This window comes from Phacochoerus africanus, chromosome 2 (genome assembly GCF_016906955.1).
Source record: "Phacochoerus africanus isolate WHEZ1 chromosome 2, ROS_Pafr_v1, whole genome shotgun sequence".
NCBI classification, from domain to species: Eukaryota; Metazoa; Chordata; class Mammalia; order Artiodactyla; family Suidae; genus Phacochoerus; species Phacochoerus africanus.
In genome coordinates, this window is record NC_062545.1 from 228,045,721 (window position 1) to 228,067,018 (window position 21,298).

General features: G+C 37.8%; 1 protein-coding gene across 1 annotated transcript in view; it reads left to right on the plus strand.

The window, feature by feature from the left end:
• The first annotated feature begins 8,347 nt into the window (after positions 1-8,347).
• TMC1 (transmembrane channel like 1) overlaps positions 8,348-21,298 on the plus strand; it is a 159,391-nt gene continuing 146,440 nt past the window's right edge. Inside the window, exon 1 of the mRNA XM_047769233.1 lies at positions 8,348-8,363. Coding sequence (XP_047625189.1) covers positions 8,348-8,363 — 16 coding nt within the window. The remainder of the gene's footprint in view (positions 8,364-21,298) is intronic.

Consider the following 21,298-nt stretch of genomic DNA (forward strand, 5'->3'; position numbering starts at 1 on the left):
TTTTCATTTGACAGACAAAATGGAGTAAAATTGGGGTGATCATAATTATGTTTTGTGGATGTGGCCCAAACAGTGACACTTGAATGACAGTCTTCATACCAGCTATTTGTGATTTATTTTGTGGTTGTAGGCACCAGTTTCATTCTTGCTTTTTTTTTCCTTCAGGGATGACTGATCTGTCAACTGAAAAATAGCCATATAGCCATATACATGTGGTCTGATTGCCACCCTCCAGTCTGATCTATGTGTCATCTCTGTGGTTTGTCAACACACCTCATTTAGGTCTTATAACTGGTAACCGTGCCTCACTGCATCTCTTAGGTGTTAATAACAATGTCAAATAGATGTACCATGTCAAAAATATTTCTCTTCACTCGTGTCTATTAGAGAATGCTCAATGGTGGCTCAAAAATCTCCTGGATTAGTACTAACTACACAATTTGTGATGCTTAGTGCAAATTGAAAATACAGGCTGTCTTGTTCAAAAATGATTTAAGGAGTTCCCATCATGGCTCAGTGGTTAACAAATCTGACTAGGAACCATGAGGTTGCAGGTTCAATCCCTGGTTTTGCTCAGTGGGTTAAGGATCCATTGTTGCCATGAGCTGTGGTGTAGGTCTCAGACACGGCTCAGATCCCACGTTGCTGTGGCTCTGGTGTAGGCCAGCGGCTACAGCTCCGATTACACCCCTAGCCTGGGAACCTCCATATGACTTGGGAGCGGCCCAAGAAATGGCAAAAAGACAAAAAAAAAAAAAAGATTTAAGAATGTCAGTGTGGCAACAGTAGAACTTAAGCCTGGTGCCCTTCTATTCTTGAAGTCCTATGCAACTGCAAAGATATTGTATCATGAAGTCAGGCCTGCTTAGATTTTTTTCATCTTTGTCTTCTTCATTTTCCTTCCAACCAAGAATTATGGACCACTTATATATGAGCACTATGCTTGTTATTGAAAATAAAAATAAGCTGACTTTAGATTCTAACGTCCCCTCTTTTAGATTCTGGTAATTAAGACCCCCATGACATAGATAAAATAGCACAAAAATTGTGACTGTATTTTTATCTCCTTCAGATTGGACACTTAGGTGTAATTTCTTATATTTCAATCTTAAGTTGCAAATTCTCTCCTCCAGGTTCTTATGACCATTGCTAACTCTAGGATCCGAGTAGTCGCTAACTCCCTGCATCTCTTACTATCCCACTCATTGCCTGTTCTATTCCTACAGGAAAATTTATTCATGGCTAGGTAATATATCATGCTAATAAAGGTGTTAAAATGAGTTTAAGGTATGGTTTAGGGCAGCTTAAACTCAAATGTCTCCAGGGATTAGGCAGGTCATATGAAATGTTCTTTTTCTATTGCCAGTTAATTTCATTAAAAAAAAAAAAAAGAATCAGTATAGGCAGAGAAAAATAAATGCAGCTCAAAGTTAACCCAAGAGGTGTCAGTTTCCAATTTTTATTTTTGGTCAGATGTGGAGTATAATACATATGTAAGAAATTCACTTTTTAAGTGCATAGTTCTATGAGTTTTGATAAATACATTTATGTAACAACCACTGCAGGCAAGATATAAAATAGTTTCACTATCCTCCCAAATTCCTTTGTACCTCTTTGTGGTCACTTCCTCCAGCTCTTGACAACCACTGATATGTTTTCTGTCTCTACGGTTTTGCCTTTTCAAGAATATCATATAAATGGAATCCTATAGTATGTAGGTTTTGGAGACAGGCTTCTTTCTCTTAGCATAAACATCTGAGATTTATCTGTGTCGTTGTTTGTATTTCGGTTGTTTGTCCCTAATTTTCAAAGGTATTTTTTTCTTCCCTTCTTTGCTCTTTCTCTTCTTTTCTCTTTCCTTCATACTTTCTTTCCCCTTCTTGTTTCGGGTATCATTTGTTCAAAAGTAAATTAATCTAGATATTTGTTTCATGACACATCGTTATTACTGGCCCATGCATGGCTTTTATTTTAATAGTTGTATTGAGATAAAATCAATATACGGTAAACTGCACATACTCAAGTGTACGTCCTGAAAACTTAGATGAAAACTCTCAGTGTCACTACCTTTTCTAGAATTTTATGTAAATTTAATAGTACAGTGTGTACTTTTTTCTGTCTAGCTTCTTTCATAAAGCATCATTTTGAGATTCAAATATGTCATATATACCAGTAGTTCATTGCTTATTATTGCTAAGTAACATTACATTTTATGGATGTGTCACAATTTATCTATTCACCTTTTGTTGGACATTTGGATTATTTTCAGCTTTTTTTCTATAATCACTCATGCAAAAGTCTTTATAGGAACATATGCTTTCCTTTCTTTTCAGTAAATAAATATCTTAGAGCGAAATTGTATGTTAAATGTACATTTAAGTTTGCAAGAAGTTGTCAAACTATTTTCTAAAGTAGGTACCGGAGTTCCCGTCGTGGCTCAGTGGTTAACGAATCTGACTAGGAACCATGAGGTTGTAGGTTTGATCCCTGGTCTTGCTCAGTGGGTTAAGGATTCGGCGTTGCCGTGAGCTGTGGTGTAGGTTGCAGACACGGCTCAGATCCCGCGTTGTTGTGGCTCTGGTGTAGACCAGCAGCTACAGCTCCAATTAGACCCCTAGCCTGGGAACCTCCATATGCCGCAAGAGCGGCCCAAGAAAATGGCAAAAAGACAAAAAAAAAAAAAAGTAGGTACCATTTTATGTTCCTGACAACCATGTATAAGAGCTCTAGTTGTCCCCCATCTTCTCCAACACTTGGGCTAGCCAGTCTTTTTAATTTTAGCCATTTATATAAATGTATAATTTATAGAATTTCATTTCTCTAATTACTAATGATGTTAAATATCTTTTCTTGTGCTTATTTGCCATCATTATCTTCTTTGGTGAAGTAGCTATTAAATCTTTTGCAATTTTTTTATTGGGTTGTTTGTTTTCTTATTAAGTTTTGAGAGTTATTATATGTATATATATATACATATTCTATTACATATCCTGATTATGAATCCTTCTTCAGGATATATGATTTGCAAATATTTTCTCCCAGTCCGTGATTGTCTTTTCATTGTCTTGATGATGTCTTTTGAAGAGCAGATATTCTTAATTTTAATAAAGTCCAATTTATCATTTTTCTTTTATGAATTGAACAGTTAGTATTATGTCTAAAAATAACTTAATCCTAAATCTGCCTAATCCATAGTCTTCTGTGTTTTCTAGCATTTTTTTGTGTATGGTATAAAATGCAGATTGAAGTTCAGTTTTTTAATGCATGGATATTTGATTGCTTTGACATCATCAATTGAAAAGACTTATTTCTCCGCTAAACTATCTTTGCACCTTTGTTAAAAGTTCTTTGATCACATATGTGTGGGTATATTTCTGGTCTCTCTTTTCCGTTCCAGTGATCCATTTCTCTCTCTGGATATCAATACCATATTATCTTGATTACTGTAGCTTTGCTAGTAAGTCTTGAGGTTAGGGTGTATATGTCCTCTAACTATTGTTTTCTTTTTCAAAGTTGTTTTTCCAGTTGTATGTTATTTACATTTAAAATTTTGTTATTGTTGATTTATTCACTATTATTGATATATAACATTCTGTTTTGTAAATATTCCATAATTTATGTATTTTTCAATGTTTGTTATTATTATTCTATCAAAAACAGCGCTGATAAAATGAATAGTACTTGCCTCCTCATAAACATGTACAGGAGGTTCTTGTGTATATTCTTAGTAGTAAATTTGCCAGGTCATAGTTAAGCAATAATTTATTTTCATGGCATATTATTGGATTGTTTTCCACAGTGTTTGAGCCCAACAAAAGGCTGAAGCTTGAGTTATAAAGTTGAAAGAACTGAGGTTAGAGAAATGTACTCTGGCAACTTCTCTGCTCACTTTGGGGCTGGCAGGCAAGGTGGGAAAGCAGTATGATAAATTGGAGACATAGCATGCTGTCTTGAAAAGCTAGGAGGGTGCAAGCTGCTGCAGATTAAGGTGTGAAAACATGTGACAAGCCCGATTGGTTCGTTAAGAGGTGGAATCCCTGGCAAAGTAAAGAGAACAAAGAGGCGGACTTTATGGTGATTGCCAGTGAAACTGACAACACACCCCATGCTACCAGACCCCCAATTCAAAGGAAAGCAAAAGCACAGCAATGACAACCCCAACCAGTGAGGCAGACCCCTGTTCAGGAAACATTCCTGAGGAGAGAATATATACCCACTGAGCTTACTGATATAGCTGTCAAGCTCCAACAAAAGGCCAGGGAAAATATCCAAGAGTGGTTATGGGGTGATGGGATGAGGGACTGGTGAGGGGAGGCAACAGCATTTCTTTGACTGGGTAGGAGGCAAAGAAATGAGCAATATCACTACACAGCCTACCTTGTAGCAGCACCTGCATGGTGTTCAGGCCTCGGAATTGGCAGGGAGTGGGGTTGTCAAGGCACTCACTTCCTTATAGATTATTTTATATTGCAGGGAAGCTTGACCCAACAAGCAGGATCTCTCTGGACATGTGGGACCTTAGAGCTCTAGAAAGGAAATACAACAAATTCTTAGGGAACTGGGAATGAGGCTGATCTTCTACTCTCTTGCCTATGAAGGCCCTGATGGGGCTACATTCATTGCAGGAAAGAAAGCCAAGATATTCCAGTACCCTTCCATTATACCTGGCATAGAACATGTGGCATTGAAAGAGGGGGTGAAGGTGAGAGTCCTGGTGTGACATATCCTATCCCTAGTCTCTCTTCCCATGCTTGATGGTGCTGCCCTCTCTGCCAATACCTGTGGCATGCACAACCAGGTCAAGTTCCTCAAACCAAAACCACATTAACATCTAAGGGTCAGGCCACAAGTGTAATTCTTATAGAAGTGAAGTACCTCCCCATACAAGTTCCTACTAAATATCTAATTTTTTGAGTGCGGACTTTTGCTGTTCCTGTGGTGCCTGGTCACAGCATAGGCACCTAATAGAAATATCTTTCCGCTGGACCCACTCATATGCCAGGTGAAGGAATCAATCCAATTGTTGGACATGTATGCAGCTGCCTCCCTCTAGCTCTTCTGGATTGACACAGTGAGTGTCACTATTCTAGGGAGGGAATTGGAAAGCACTAAAGCAGTACATTAAGGAAGAACAAGCTAGGATCAGTACTCTTAATTCATTTGGTATTACTGACACTGATCCAAAAACCTGGCCCGTGGCACACACTGTCAGTAATACAAGGCATGGATACTCTTTTTTGGTCAGTCAAATTACACAGGTGGTCCATCAGCTGCTTACCAGTAGGGTCCTAAAATAACACTTTCAGAGCCATGAGTGGCTACACTTGGATTTGGGATGGGCTTACCTCAGCTTATGGACCTTTAAGCACTCATGCAACCCTATGTTGGGAGCAAAAAAAGCACTTTAGACAGAACCATCCAGAGATATGGGATGGATATCCCCAGAACTGTGTAGTCATCCTGTCGCATTAAAAGATAGTGGCTGGTTTGGTACAAATTGGTCACGCCACACAAGTATTTATTGGGCAGCTCCAAATTAAACTCAGTGGTTGTATGGCACAGATCTTTGGCCATGGTTTCTATCTAGGTGGTTGGTTCCCTGCAAACTGAGTTTTCTCTGAGCACAAGGTAGACTCCACCCCATGCCAACAAAAATTGCCAACCTCTCTCTCCTCAAGGCCAGATGGGTACATTCTGTTTTCCACTGTTATTATCATCTGGCTGCAATCTTTGTTCCCTCCATTGGTCTGGAGGACATTATAGCTCACATAAAAGCCTCTATTAAATTCACCCAGTGAGCCTTATGATATCCAACAAAGTCACTCCTTATTAAACACTAAGATGTCTCTAATGAGGAAAGCTGTCCTGGGATAGGATAGCCAAGGAGGCACCTATGCTATTATCTAGAATATTCATACTATGTAGAACCTTTTCTAAAGCATATGAGGGTCCAGGTGAACACTCTGAGAGATTCGAACCTCAGCCTAGAGAACTTGATAAATCAGTAGTTTGGATGGGGCTCTTTGTGGAAAAAAACTGTTTCTTAATCTGTGTTTTCTCTTACACATGACTATATTGTTGCTGTGGTATTTGCCTCTAGTGTAGCAGATGGCTGCAAATGAGCCATGATAATGAAACTTCTCGTTGACCTCTCAGGGTGCATTGTGGAAAAGGGTGTCATGTAAAATTGTAAGAGCCAGTCATGAGAGGTGGAGTACTGGAAGAGGTCATCAACAGGACATGACTGCTCTTGACCCCCAAACTGGACCCAGGCCATTGGAGGTTTCTTATCCCCTGCCCTTGGAAGGTGCATTCTGCCTGACTTCCCTGCACCAGAGCTGCCCCAAGGACAGTCTTGTGAGAGCAATGTGTTGTTGAGAGCAACTGGACTGAATATATAACTCAACCCAGTTAAGGCCTCTATATATTCTTAAGATTCTGCAGGGTGATGCTGAGATCTATTTGTCTTGTGAGCACTGGAGATAAGCCTCATATGTGAGTTCTTTTGTTTATTAAAACCATCAGCTACCAATCTGAAGTAGCCTGATTCTTTGGTCTCCCTTTGTCTTCTGCATATGGGGGCCAGTTTCAAATTCACCAGAGGAACAGGTTTTTAACCAACATACCCATACCACTTGTAGTTTCCATTTGCATTTCTCTAGATTGGGCCTTTTTTCATATGTCTATTGGCTATGTGTTCCCTCTTCATGAAATTACTGCTCATGTTTGTTCATTTTTTTTTTATTAGGTTACAGGACATTTTATACTTCCTGTGTGAATACTTATTCAAAACTTTTGCCATTTATTTTCCTTTGGGGAGTGCTTGTTTTCTTCTTGTTGGTAGGCAGAAATTCTTTATTTTTCATACTTTTATGAAGTGCTGTGTGAGTTGTATTTTTCACATGAATTTCTTTGAAACATCTTTTGATGAATAGAAATTTTAAATTTTAACATAATTGAATTAATCTATTTTTCTTTTTTGGTTTCTGTGTTCAGTCTTTTATCTAGTATTGTTTTTATAATTCTCTGGACACAAGGCTGCAGAACATCTTTATTTATAAGTGTAATATGGTTTTTGAAGAGTAGCATTTAGAGTTATTTTACATATATATTTAAGTTAATATGAATTAAATAACATATTGCTCTCACTCTAGATTACACGTCCAATAAGTTGCAACAAAATTTATCAATCTCTATAAATTCCCTTGTTGAAGAACAACTTTAACATTAAATGTAAATCTTTAAGTACTTATATCAGTTATATCCTATCTTACTATTACAGTTAAGATCTAATGTTCAGAATAGGAAAAAACTAAGTGAGCACCACTTTACAGAGCTTTGTTTTGAACCATAATTCCAAGTGTGCACACACTACTTTTGCTAAAATCTATGTACTAGGCTTTATATTCTAGAAGAGTCCTGTCTGTGCACAAATCCATCTGTGAAGCCAAAAGTTGCCCTGGTATAAATGTGCTACCAGGATCCATTTCAAAACAGTGCTTCCTCTTGCCAAGGTCAGTGGCTATCACTGAAGTAACCAGAGAATGCCGGCATTCTCCCTCTCAAAAAGGCAGCCTCCTTTGCAACATTAAATTTTAGCACTTTTTGTTCCTTTCTTTTCTTTTCAGTGATGGGAATCTTTTTTGTTTATCACTTTAAAGTAAGGATCACTATCTTCCTTTGAGAAGTGTTGATAGAACACATTTTTTAAATTTCCCAGAAAATGACAATTTCCTTTTATAGTAAGCTTTATTTTCAGAGAAGCTGAGAAAATAAACACAGTGTCTCCAGGTTTCACCACATTGGGATTGATTGCAAAGCTGAATGTGCTGTAGCTTTGCTGCTTAAACCTGAACTCCACATGCAAGAGTAGCCTTATTTACTCATTTAATTTACCACATCAACTTAGTCGTCAGTATTTCTCACCTTTCTGGAAGTACACTCCCTTACATTGCCCTCTGTACATGTAATTGGGGTAAAGCCCTAGAATGGGAGGCATGTAAAATGAGGCAGCCAAGTATATACAAACTGGAATGAAGCCAGATTTGCTTTGAAGAGGACATACACGATCAGTTTTATTTTGAACATGGGCCCCAAATACAGCCCTTTTGACCTGAGTACTCCAGCCCTAAATGGCAAACTAAACATTCATGAAAATTTAATGGCAAGGAAATTAGTACCTTCTTATGTTTCAGACTGTGAAATGGCACCAGGGAGCACTTTCAGCAACAGGCAGAAGTGTGTGGATGTGCTGGACCAGACCCGAAATATTTGTCCCTTCAATCTGTCATCTCTCTTCAAGTTAATCTGCAGCCCAGCCCAGACGTTCTGACAGGATACCTCCAGGATGCCGCCCAAGAAAGGTATTTCAAAATAAGCACCATTTGGAGGGTACTCTACCTTTCTCAGAGATTGTACATTTTGGAAAGTTTGTTTCACAATTTTTGTTTCCTCTTTGGAGCTTTCCCCTTTCTATTTTTCTGAGGCTAGGATCCCTATGTTTCTTGAAAAATTAGGAAGGAGTCAATATTTCGTCAACTTCTTTTCTTCCATGGATGTATCATTTCACCAACTAGCAAGTGCTTGAACTTACCCTTCTTTCATTTAGGAAGACAATGGGGGAAAGTAAAATATACTGAGATTCCAGTACTATGACTCAAACTCAGAGTTCAGTCCATAGCAGTGACCTCTTGTCAGATTGGTGTGTGGATCAGCTTTGTGAGGGAGACCTGTCTTAATTCAGTTTGTAAATTAGATACAGTTCTGAATTAAGTAAAGTTAAAGGGGAGAGGAAAGAGGATTAAGGCAGAGAAAAAGAAGAAGAGAGACATAAAACCTTATTCAGGGGTATTTATGTGAAGAGAAGCAATATGATGAAACATTTTGGTTACTGTGACTTGTCACAGGGGTGCCTTTTCAGTACTACAGAGATAATGTGTGGCATATTCAGCTGTCATTCTGTGATGCTTATGCAGCTTACATTTGGATCTGTTGTCACCCTCATTTCAGTCCCCAAAAGACAAACTGGTAAAATTTTTAAATATGGAAAACCTGGAAATACGTATTTGCTTTTCGGCATAGAACTTCTTATCCAGATGGTCTTGGTCTTCATCATTCCTTTAGCTGACTATTTAATCTTAGAATGGAAAGTGGAGACAGAGATCTCACTGAGAGATAATCTACTGAAGTCATCCAGGCCTGCGACTTGAGAATTTGAGCAGTATCCTATTTAATATGCTCAGTTATTTTATTGACTTCAGACATCTGGACAGTCTTAGGAATATTATTATCAAAATAGGTAATAGCTTTCAGAAAACAAAACCCAAAACAGTGACTTATTTGGAGGCTCAATGCACTTTTCCAAAGAATCTATTAGAAATAGCTCATAGTTGTATATTAGCTTTTAACAGGTGGAGTTGGTTTTCCATTGATAAGTGCAGTGTTCAAATTTTCTATAAGATGTTTGACTTCAACACCTTTAGGAGTTTTTAACCTGGGATCCTCAAACTCTTCAAGCTATTTTGGTATTTGTTGGTCTTGTCAGGATTTTTTTTTAATTTTTTAATTTTTTTTTTATTTTTTTTAAGGGAGATTCCTAGGCTAGGGGTTGAATCAGAACTAGAGCTTCCAGCCTATACCACAGTCACGTCTGTGACCTATACTGCAGCTCTTGACAACACTGGATCCTTAACCTACTGAGCGGGGCCAGCAATCAAACTCGCATTCTCATGAATACTAGTTGGGTTCTTAACCCACTGAGCAACAATAAGAACTGGCAGGATCTTTTTTGATCTCCAACAATTCTTATAAAAACTTGCAATAAGGCTGCTCAGGCTATCTTAAATGTCAGCCATCTCATTAAACAAGCAAGATTGGAATTGATTATTCTTGCTGTTTATTAATGCTCTTTATTATATCATTTATTAATCTTATTACTTTCACAATAGATGTTTGAAAATTTAATCTTTTTATTTTGATTATGAGTGAAATCTAAGTTGTTGCAGAAAATGTGTAAATTTTTTTAAAAATTTTTTATTACTCAAATGAATTTATTACATCTGTAGTTGTATAATGATCATAACAATCTGATTTCACAGGATTTCCAGCCCACAGCCCAAGCACATCCCCCCACCCCCAAAACTGTCTCCTCCAGAGACCATAAGTTTTTCAATGTCTGTGAGTCAGCATCTGTTCTGCAAAGAAGTTCTGTCTGTCCTTTTTTCAGACTCCACATGTCAGTGAAAGCATTTGATGTTGGTGTCTCACTCTATGGCTGACTTGACTTAGCATGATAGTTTCTAGGTCCATCCATGTTGCTAAAAATGCTGGTATTTTGTTCTTTTTAATGGCTGAATAATATTCCATCATGTATATATACCACATCTTCTGGATCCACTCCTCTGTCGATGGACATTTAGGTTGTTTCCATGTCTTGGCTATTGAAAATAGTGCTGCAGTGAACATTGAAGTACATGTGTCTTTGAGAGTCGTGGTTTTCTCTGGGTAGTTGCCCAGGAGTGGGATTGCTGGATCAAGTGGGAATTCTATGTTTAGTTTTCTGAGGCATCTCCATAATGCTTTCCACAGTGGTGGCACAAATTTACAATCCCACCAACAGTGTACTAGCATTCCTTTTTCTCCACACTCTCTCCAGCACTTATTGTTTGTAGACTTTTGGATGATGGCCATTCTGGCTGGTGTAAGGTGGTACCTCAGAGTGGTTTTGATTTGCATTTCTCTAATGATGAGTAATACTGAACATTTTTTCATGTGTTTTTTGGCCATCTGTATGTCTTCTTTGGAGAACTGTCTGTTTAGATCTTCTGCCCATTTTTTGTTGGGCTTGTTTGTTTTTTTGGTATGGAGCTGCAGAGGTGTTTATAAATTTTGGAGGTTAATCCCTGGTCAGTCGATTCATTTGCAACTGTTTTCTTCCAATCTGTGGGTTGTCTTCTCGTTTTGTTTAGGGTTTCCTTTGCTGTGCAGAAACTTTGAAGTTTGATTAGGTCCCACTTTTTTTATTTTTGTTTTTGTTGTCAATACTCTGAGAGGTAGATCTGAGAAGATGTTGCTGTTGTTTATGTCAGAGAGTGTTTGGCCTATGTTTTCCTCTAAGAGTTATAGTGCCTGGTCTTATATCTAGGTCTTTAATCCATTTTGAGTTTATTTTTGTGTATGGTGTTAGGGAGTGTTCTACTTTCATTCTTTTCCATGTGTCTGTCCAGTTTTCCCAGCACCACTTATTGAACAAGCTGTCCTTTCTCCATTGTATATTCTTGCCTCCTTTGTCATAGATGAGTTGGCTGTAGGCATGGGTTTAATTCTGGGGTTTCTATCCTGTTCCACTGATCTATATTTCTATCTTTGTGCCAGTACCATGCGGTTTTGATGACTGTTGCTTTGTAGTATAATCTGAAGTCTGGGAGCCTAATTCCTCCAGCTCCATTTTTCTTTTTCAGGATGTCTTTGGCTATTCTGGGTCTTTTGTGCTTCCAAACAATCTTTAAAATATATTCTTTGAGTTCTGTGAAAAATGTCCTTGGTAATTTGATAGGGATTGCATTGAATCTGTAGATTGCCTTAAAATGTGTAAATTTTAGAAAAATATGTTAAACAATGACACCAAGAAAAGCACAGAATTCTACCACAAAAAGATCATCATTGACATTTGGGCATCTTCCAGAATTTTTCTATGAAAGTTATATTTAGCATATTTAATAAAATAGAAACAAATTCATAGATGATGAGTGTAATTTTTGACAATGTTTGAGCTTCATAAAGGAAAAGAACAATATCACTGCCTACTTTGGTTATATAATATCATAGTATTTTAACAATAGCTTCCATTTTTGAGTGCATATTATATGCCGGACTTTGTATAATATGTAGTGATGAGTTGCCATGATGGTTAGATATGAAGAGGTGGCAAGTGATATCTTATTGGTTTTCCCTTTCAACAAGCTATGAAGAAAAACAGAAGGTCAACAGGCAGGTGCATTGCTCAGAATGTTGGACTTCTCCAGACAGGATACAAAGAAACACTGCTCATAGAGGTACCCCATAAAGGGGTTAAGAGGGGCAAAATTATTTGCCCAGATCCCTCCTGTCTCCTCTTTTTACTCTATGGAGAGTTAATAAAACATGCTTCTGGTTATGTTATCCACCTCTTCAACAGGGCACTGCTATAAGATGCCAGATCCCACGCTATATTGTGTGGATTGCATCCAAGTCTGAAAGTGTAGAGGCCCTAAAAACTCTGGGCTTACAGGCAGTCAACTATTCCATGTACATGGCACTTTATAAGAAAGTGATTGGTTAGGGCTGGGATGCTGTTATAGCCTTAGAAGGGAAGCTTTTGAAGGAATTGGATGAGGTACTTGAGGTTTGTGTCTGATACAGAAAGAAAGGATGCCAAAAACGTTTGGAATATAGAAATACTAGGGCCTGGTGAGATTGAATCCATCAAGAGGAGAAAGAGGAAGTTGCTGAGAATGACTCCAAAGATTCTGGCTTGGTCAACTGAGTAGAAGGAAATCCCAATAAATAAAACAGAGAAGCACCAAAAAAAAAAAAAAAAAAAGGTTTGGTTAAGGTATAGCTTGATATTTTCTGGAGCTCAGAGAGGTGGGTATTGGTAATAGAGATTAGGCATAATCTGGGAATTGAAGTTACTAGTTGCTTCCAGGGAAGAATATATAGAATGGTGAAGGAAGACAGCCAATGATGGCAACCTGGACAACTTAAGCATTTAGTGTGGATGCATAGGATAAGACATGGAAGAAACAGAAAGGATGATTCAGGAGATACTGGAGAGAGTCACAGAAGCCAAGGGAACAGTTTCCAGAGGAGGGCTGATGGTCAGTTAAGAACATCAGTATATTGCAAAGAAATAACTTGCAATGCAGACTAAGGATTTGTAAAAATGATGCTAATTATGAATCGTAATTTAAAATGTAGCATATTGAGGAGTTCCCATTGTGGCTCAGTGGAAACGAATCGAACTAGTATCCATGAGGATGCGGGTTCAATCCCTGGCCTCGCTCAGTGGGTTAAGGACCTGGCATTGCCATGAGCTGTGTGGTGTAGTCTCAGACGCGGCTTGGATCCCGAATTGCTGTGGCTGTGGCATAGGCCGGCAGCTATAGCTTCAGTTAGACCCCTAGCATGGGAACCTCCATATGCTGTGGGTGAGGCCCTAAAAAAAAAAAAAAGCAAAATAGTAATAATAACCTTCTGAGCCACAAAGGAACTCCTGAAAGTAGAATTCTAATTTGGTAGTTTTTTTTTTTACTTTTTGTACTTAAAGGGTTTCGCTCTTTCATTGTTTCTGATGAGAAGTCTGTGACTATTCTTATCTTTATGTCATTTTTCTCTGTCTACTTTTAAGATGTTCACATTATTACCATTCATTTTAGCAATTTGTTCATCCTATGCCCTCTTATAGTTTTATTAATCTTTTTCTATTTGGAATTTGCTGAAAGTTTTGGATATTTGGTTTATAACTGCCATCAAATTTAAAACAATTTGGCCATTATTTCCTCACTTTTTTTAAACTCTCCCTCTGGAACTGCAATTACACATATTTTAGACCATTTATTAACACCTCACAGATCATAGATGTTTTAATTTTTTAATATTATTTTCCTTCTATATTTCATTTTGAATAAAATCACTGTCTTCAAGTTTGGTGTTCTTTTCTTCATCAACATCTAGTCCAGGTTGATTCAGATTTTTAAATTTTCTTGTTTTTCTCATTATGTTCTTAAATATATGGACTGCATTTATAATAGCTGTTTTACTGTTGTTATCATGCTGGTTTTTACTGGATCTATTTCTATTAGTTGATTTGATTGCTCTCCTGGTTGAAGGCATTATTTTCTCAACTTATTTGCTTATCTGGTGGTTTTTTAAATTCACCATTAGAAATGTTAAATTTTATATTTTTGGGTGCTGGGATTTCTCTGTATTTCTTTAAATATTGTTGGGTTATTTTCTGGGATGACTTCGAATTAGCTGGATGCTTTTGAGACTTGGTTTTAAGCTCTGTTAGGGTGACAGAGCAGGGCTAATTTGGTCTGGGCAATAACTTTCTGAGCACTCCAACTAACACTCTGTGAATTAAGAGGTCTCTCCTTTCTGACTGGTGGAAAATCTGAACTTTTCCTGACTCCGGGAGCTCCAGAAACTATTCTGCTCATCCTTTTTAGTGTTCTTTCCCTGGTAGTTACCACACATATGTGCACACATCAGTACTCAGCCAATATTTGAAAGGATATGTCTGCAGAGCTAGAGTGCACGCTCTTGCTATCCTTTCTAAAGCTCTGTTTTTTCTGGATTTTACCTCATAAATTCTGACTGCCTTGAACTTCCTGAAATCAGAAGCATGTCTCCTCAACTCAGTGAGACCACAAGCCTCAGTTTGGATTCCCTCTCCCTGTGCTGTAGCATAGAAACTACCTTCAGGCAAAATGATCAATGTCAGGGCTCATCTCATTTGTTTTGCTTCTTTGAGGGATCACTGTTTCGGGCCGTCTATTGAGCAGTATCTGATAAAGAAATGTTTCATATATTTTGTCTGGCTTTGTAGTAGGTCGAGGTAAGAGGGTTAATGCTTTGCTAGTTACTTCATTGTGGCTGGAAGCAGATATTCCAATACTGCATTTAGGGTATGGTTTGGCTTGAACATTTGAGGATTATCTTCAGTTATTATAACTTTTAAATAATGTAAGGTAAATATCTTCAAAATGTATTTTTTCTACTTTGGAGTAGTTCTCACAGGCCTGGTTTTTACCGAAGATAAGATACAGATTTTTAGTATCTGAGTTCCATATCATAATATTCAGAAGTACTAGGTATATTCATATTATAATGGGGAAAAAAAGTTGAAATTCCACTCTTGTTTGATGTCTTCATAGATCTTGCAAAGGCCTGAAGAAGGGCATGAAATCTGTAAGTCTTTATTAAGTGAGACAGTAAAAGGATCCAAACCAAAATTATCCTAGACAAGAAAAAAATCCCTATGAAGAAGTTGAAACTCTAAGGCTTTTCTTTTCCTCTTGTGCAACAAGCATTCTGCAACAATTGCTTCAATTTGTAAATGTATGCATAACACTAATTTGAATATCTCATATTAGTATGTGAGAATTCTTCCTCCTCTCAGGTTGTAGTATGAGGAAAAAAATCAGTTCCCATCAATGTAGCAATTTGTATTTACCAGTACCATTATTAAATTATCCTCTTATCCTCTTCTGTTTGAAATAGCTGTGTTCTTTAATTTTAATTCATTTAGCACAACAAAAAGTGTAATAGATGCTTCTTGACTTCAAGAAGCTCATAGCCTATTTGAGGAGATGAGACAAAAGTGTAGAAAATATTAAAAAGCAGTATAAGACCATTCTGAGAAAGATGTTTGGATGCAGGATATGAAGTGTCAGTTGAATTGTAGAGGCAACATATACTTTGTACCTTTTTCTCATTTCCAACTATTTAATATTTTTCTAGGGCTCGCTTGTGAACATTCTTCAATTTATCCAGATCAACCCTTAGCGTGTGATCTGAAACGTCTAGCAGATACAAATCTGATCGGTTCTGAGTGTGTTTGGATGATTACATCAATGTTCTGACTGCTACAGTTCTGTTTATGCAGAACTGTACTTGTTTTTAGCACAGCACCGTGTCATTATCTCTTGGTGATGCAGGGAGTCAAACAAATGTTGGAATCATGCAGACTTGGGTTTGAATCCTTTCTTCACTTGTAGGCTTTGGATCTTGAGTGGGTGTATTAGTTAAGGACAACATATTCTAGCTTAGCTAGCTTAAGCTAAAAGATAGCAGGGGAGGACTCATGGAACCCAAAGAAGAATGAAGTTGAGTCTCAGGCTCAGCCAGAACCAGAGACTGAAGCTCTATAGCAAACCTAGGAAATTCTCTTTCACTTTTACCTCCACAAACCTGCTTCATTTTCTGGCTTCATATGGTTTTTCTCTCTTTTGTAGTAGACATGACAGGTAAGGCCAAACCCAAGAGGGCCTAAAGCTTCCATTTTCTCAGCCATGTGGGTGAATAAATGTTTGTATGTTTATTTCAGGATACAAGTCACAGAAAATGTTAGGGAGGTGGTAGAAAAGTTCCCATAAAAGCATAGTAATTGGGATAATAAAATGATGGGTTGTTCACTGTAACTAATCATTTCATGTCTTTTAGTTCAGCTTACTTATATGTAGGAGGTCTTCCATAAATATTAACTTTCTTGTCTCTTGGTTCCTTTCCAGCCAATGTTAACTCTCTATCCTAGACAATTTTCTGCTTAGAGTATGTAATATGTACTACCTGCAAATAGGAATATGTCTTGATAAAACAGAACTATTGAAAACAGCTTATGTTTCCATCATTTGTCAAGGCAAGAATTCATATATTCCTCCTGGACCAAATAGATATGGTGGAAAGTAATAGGGATTGAGTGGTTTTGATGAGTCTTCATCCAAGAAATTTGTTTGTTGGGGTAAGGATTGCACAGATACAGAGGCTGCCTGTGGGGTGAACTGTTGAGTTTTGTAAAAGGCCTGATTAATTTAGGCTGCACTGTATATTTTAATACCTTAATACCAGAAAATGAGTATGGCTTATCAAAGTGAGGTGGTTCTTATAACTTTAAATTATCAGAAAGATACAGGATCTATCTGAAGACCAGGACTGAAGAGTGAAATATGATAGAACTTGATTAAAGGTAGCGTTTATTTACCCTTTAAATAAATAGTCTATGCTTAGTGAAGTGAACTATAGTTATTAGGGAAGATTTTGACACAAATATCCAGTTCTTTCTCTTCAGGGAAGTAGTCAGAACCTTCTTGGGAATTTCTTGGGAGCAGGTGTGGCTCATCTATTCTTCTGTGCTCCATTCTGTTGCAGGATCTCTAATTGTGAGCTACTTAACTATCTGTGACAGAGAGTTCACAGTCTTTGCTTTTTAACTCTGAGAACGACTTCATGATGCTAGAAGTCTTTTTCTACATCTGAGGGCCAGTGGTTTTTCTGTCTTATTTGTCATGTCTGTCCTTACTCCTTGAAGGGGAAGACTGTCTACACACTGTATGGACTGAAGAGGCCTTCCTAACCCCTCAATGTTGATGCTGTCTTCTGCTTAAAGTCTAAACTGAAAATGGGTCCCTCATCTGGGAAGAACCATGACATTTCCCAAGTAATGAATAATTAAACAGCCTTCCAACAAGAATAGCTGATTTTGTTTTGTTTTGTTTTCATTCCATGGCTAATGTTGTGTAGTTGACCTTGCAACTAGCCCTAGCCTTAAAATATGGTGATTTTGTGAAATGGAATTCTCTAACTTCAAATATATTTCCTTTTCATTGAATTTACTGAGTTACCTTCAGGTCAATAATCCAGTTCTTAAACATCTGATTTTTGAGAGGCATTAACTAATACAATAACATTTCCTCCCCAAATTCTGTCTGCCTTTAAAAAAGTTTTCCTGCCTTTATATTTCTATTCCAACTCCCCTGACACACAATTTTTCACAGTTCCAGAATTTCCTAAACTCCACATAAAATATTTTGCATATAGATACATATTGGTAGTACTGACCTCTCACAGAATACTTCAAAAATTAATATATTCTAGTTTTCAGTATTTACATGGAAAGGTTCTTCTTGCAGAAATGTCTCCTGAACCCTGTAGGAGATAACTTGCAAGTTACAGTCAAAATCATGAAGTAGCTCAAGATTTGCGTCCTCCTGTGCCTTCCCTGTATTATAGTAACACCTCTGTGATCTAGGATCCAGTACTCTCAACTCTCTGTCCTTCACTTTTCATTTTTGCTTGCTTTTATTAAGTATCTAGGGGAAAAATATCAGTATGTTATTTTTACCCTAGAATGTAAATTATTGATAAGTTAAGAAGTGCTTTTTAGTTTTCTGCCATGGCTCATATTTTTTCAGACTTTGCCTAATTCCTAGAGTATCTTTCCATTCTGTCTCTTCCTTCATCAGAAAGCTTAGATGGTTTCACATTGCTGCCATGTGACATTTAGACTTCCCAAACGGGTATGTCAGGGTCTTCTGCCATTTGAATTTAGTCTTACTTTAAGTTCATATTTAATCCATTTGATCCAAGTTCCAGGCCCAGCACATTCTTCAACTTCTGTATATTATTGAAGTAATCACTTTAGCTTTTCTCTCTCTCTTTTTTTGTCTTTTTGTTTTTTTAGGGCCACACCCATGGCATATGGAGGTTCCGAGGCTAGAGGTCTAATCAGAGCTGTAGCCGCTAGCCTACACCACAGCCACAGCAACGTGAGATCTGAGCCGTGTCTGCAACCTACACCATAGCTCATGGCAATGCCAGATCCTTGACCCACTGAGCGAGGCCAGGGATCAAACCCGTAACCTCATGGTTCCTTGTCAGATTTGTTTCCACTGCGCCACAACGGGAACTCCACTTTGGCTCTTCTCAATCTTTGCTTTTCATCACCCTGCCCATCTTCAAGGTTCAATTGATTCCTGTCTCCTCTGTGGCACTTTCCTGGATTACTTCAGTAAAACATAACTTCTTCCTCTTCATACTTCCTGTGGCATTAAGTATGCATGTCACTCTTCTCCAAGTGCTTTGGAGTGAAGATGTTCCTTATATGGACAGTGACCACTTTTTCCAGACCAAATATTGACACACTGGCCAGAAAATTTTTTCATATATATATATATATATGTGTGTGTGTGTGTGTGTGTGTTTGTGTTTACTGTAAAAACTTATGAAATAAAGTTTAGATTTTTTTAGATTGTGAGCTTGGAAAAGTTCAAGGATGAGGTGAGTTGTGGTCAATTGTCTAGTAGCTAAGTTAACTGATGGTTAATTTCTGCTGGCCATCACATAATTTCACTAGAAAAAAATCTACATGGGGAACTAGATTATAATGCAAACATTGCTTAGAAAGCCCATGATCAGGACCAGGATAGGTTGAAAGACTTGAGGAATATTTCAGCTGCATCTGATGGAACATTCCAGTTTTCTAATAGGAACAAAAACAAAGAACAAACAAACGAAAAACATTAGAATGGCTTGTCTTCTCTAGAATCTGGATCTCTTAACATTGATAATTTTTTTTTTTTTTTTTGGCTGTGCCCACAGTATGCAGAAGTCCTGGGGCCAGAGATCGAACTGTGCCATGGCTATAACTAGAAGCACAGCAGTGACAATGTCAGATATTTGACCCATTGAGCCACAGTGGAACTCCCACTTGATAATGTTTAATAAGCACTAACATCACTTCCTTTTTGGCTTCCTATTTTCTATGCCTCTTTTTCTGAGGAATTCCTCTCTTTTGACCCTTTTTATTTTTCAAGTTCATCAGTGACATAATTTTGGCTACTTCCTCTGCCCTGGGAGCCATTCTGTCTCTTTAGGAAGCTTTTGCATGTGCCAGATCTCATCTTTTATGTTTTGATGTTTAATAACACTCAAAGGTTTTATTTCTTTTGTTTGAATAGTATGAAAGAAAGTGTGCTCATTTAATAACCTACATATTCAAAAATTTATTACTTTTTTAAACAAAGAAAAATGGAAAATTCTATGATGATATATCATAGCTAGTGAATACTTGTAATCAGAACTCTTCCAGAAATTTCAGGATGTATCATATCACTGATGATGCTGGAAGATAGGGGAAGGCAGGAGCATGGCTGACTTTTAATACCATGTATCTTCTACTGCCACAGAATAGTTAAGACCTAATAAATATTTATTGAGTGAATGGTTGACTGTGCTATGAATAGATACTTGGATAGTGAGTTCTGTGATCCTAGTCTTTATAAGATACCTCCTGGGACCTGCTTTCAGGTAGGTTTAAGAAGATGTAAGCGTAGTCTAGGACCCTAGTCCTTGTCCTATGCTCCTGTGTGAAGGGGGTATTAGACAGGCAATTGGCCTCTAATACTATTTTCCTTAGTAGGTTATATGGGATCAAAAGCAGAACTTTAGAAAGGAGGTCTATTTTTAGGCTTGGTGACTTATTTAGATAGGGTTGGTCTAGAAAGTGGTACAAAGATATTCACATGTAGATTATCACATCTGGGGTGTTTTGACGCTGCATTCCAATGACCTGGGAGGGGATGGGTGGAAGCACCTGAAAACTGAAATAAACCACCGCAGGCTCCTCTTTGCAATCCACAAGTCTGGCAGCTGGTGACTCAGGAGACCTGAATATTTGTTATGTCTAGCACCATAATGCCACCTTAGTTTATAGATTTAGAGATTAATCTAATAGACTCTAAATCATTTGGTTCATTTAAAAAATCTGTTTATCTCTTTGCATCCCGCTAAACTTCTTCTTTTCTATGTCTAGATGTAGGTGATGGCACTAGATTCTTGTGAGCTATCAGCCCCAACCACCGGGAAGGAAAATTACCCCACTCATGAGAAAGTGACATTTCTCTGTGAAGAGGAGTGATCTGTATAATGGTGTGCTGAAGTGGGAACATGATTCCCTGCCATGGTTCCTCTTCATCCCCCTGTATTTACATCTCTTCTTCATTGAGAAGGCTGGGGTTCTGTGAGGATCAGAGCTGCCAGACTGCACAAATGCTGTAGTGAGAAGACAGCCAAGTAAAATACTAACCATTTCAACAGGAAAAATTTACAATAGCTACATTAAAACCTGCTTTGATATTGAGAGGTACGAGAGATGCAGTTAAGGAAAATATAGGTTTGTCTCCAAGGAAATTAGGAAAGAGCCCTAAAGAAGCAGTCCTACTCTAATGGAGCAAAGCTCTGCTCTGTTCCCTCCAGTCCTGTGCTTCCTCCTTCCTGTGACTTTGTTCATCATCTTTCTTTCTCTTGGAAAGTTTTCCTATACAAAGGCCCCAAAGCTAGGGGGAAAATGTGGTACGTCCGGGAGTAGAAGAAAGTTACCATGTAATATCACTATTGTTCGTTGATGGATTGGTTCATTAATTCATTTATACATTCACTCATTCATGCCACAAATATTTACTGAATGCTACAATTTGCCAGGCACAAAAACAGAGAATTGAAGAAGACCAAGAAAGGCCCTGCCTTCTTAGAGCTTACTTCCTATAGGGAAAATAAAAAGTAGCTCAATTAATAAATAACTAGAGAACATAATGTCAGGTGGAGACAGCTATGAAGCAAACTAAAGCAGGGTAGAAGAGCTACTGATACCTGGTAGCTTTTAGTTTTTCCATCTGTCTAGTTGCTCTTGCAGTCTCAGTGAGGTGGCTTGGCAAAGGAAATTACCAGTGTTGACTTTCAAGTTAAGGCCTTTTTCTATCCC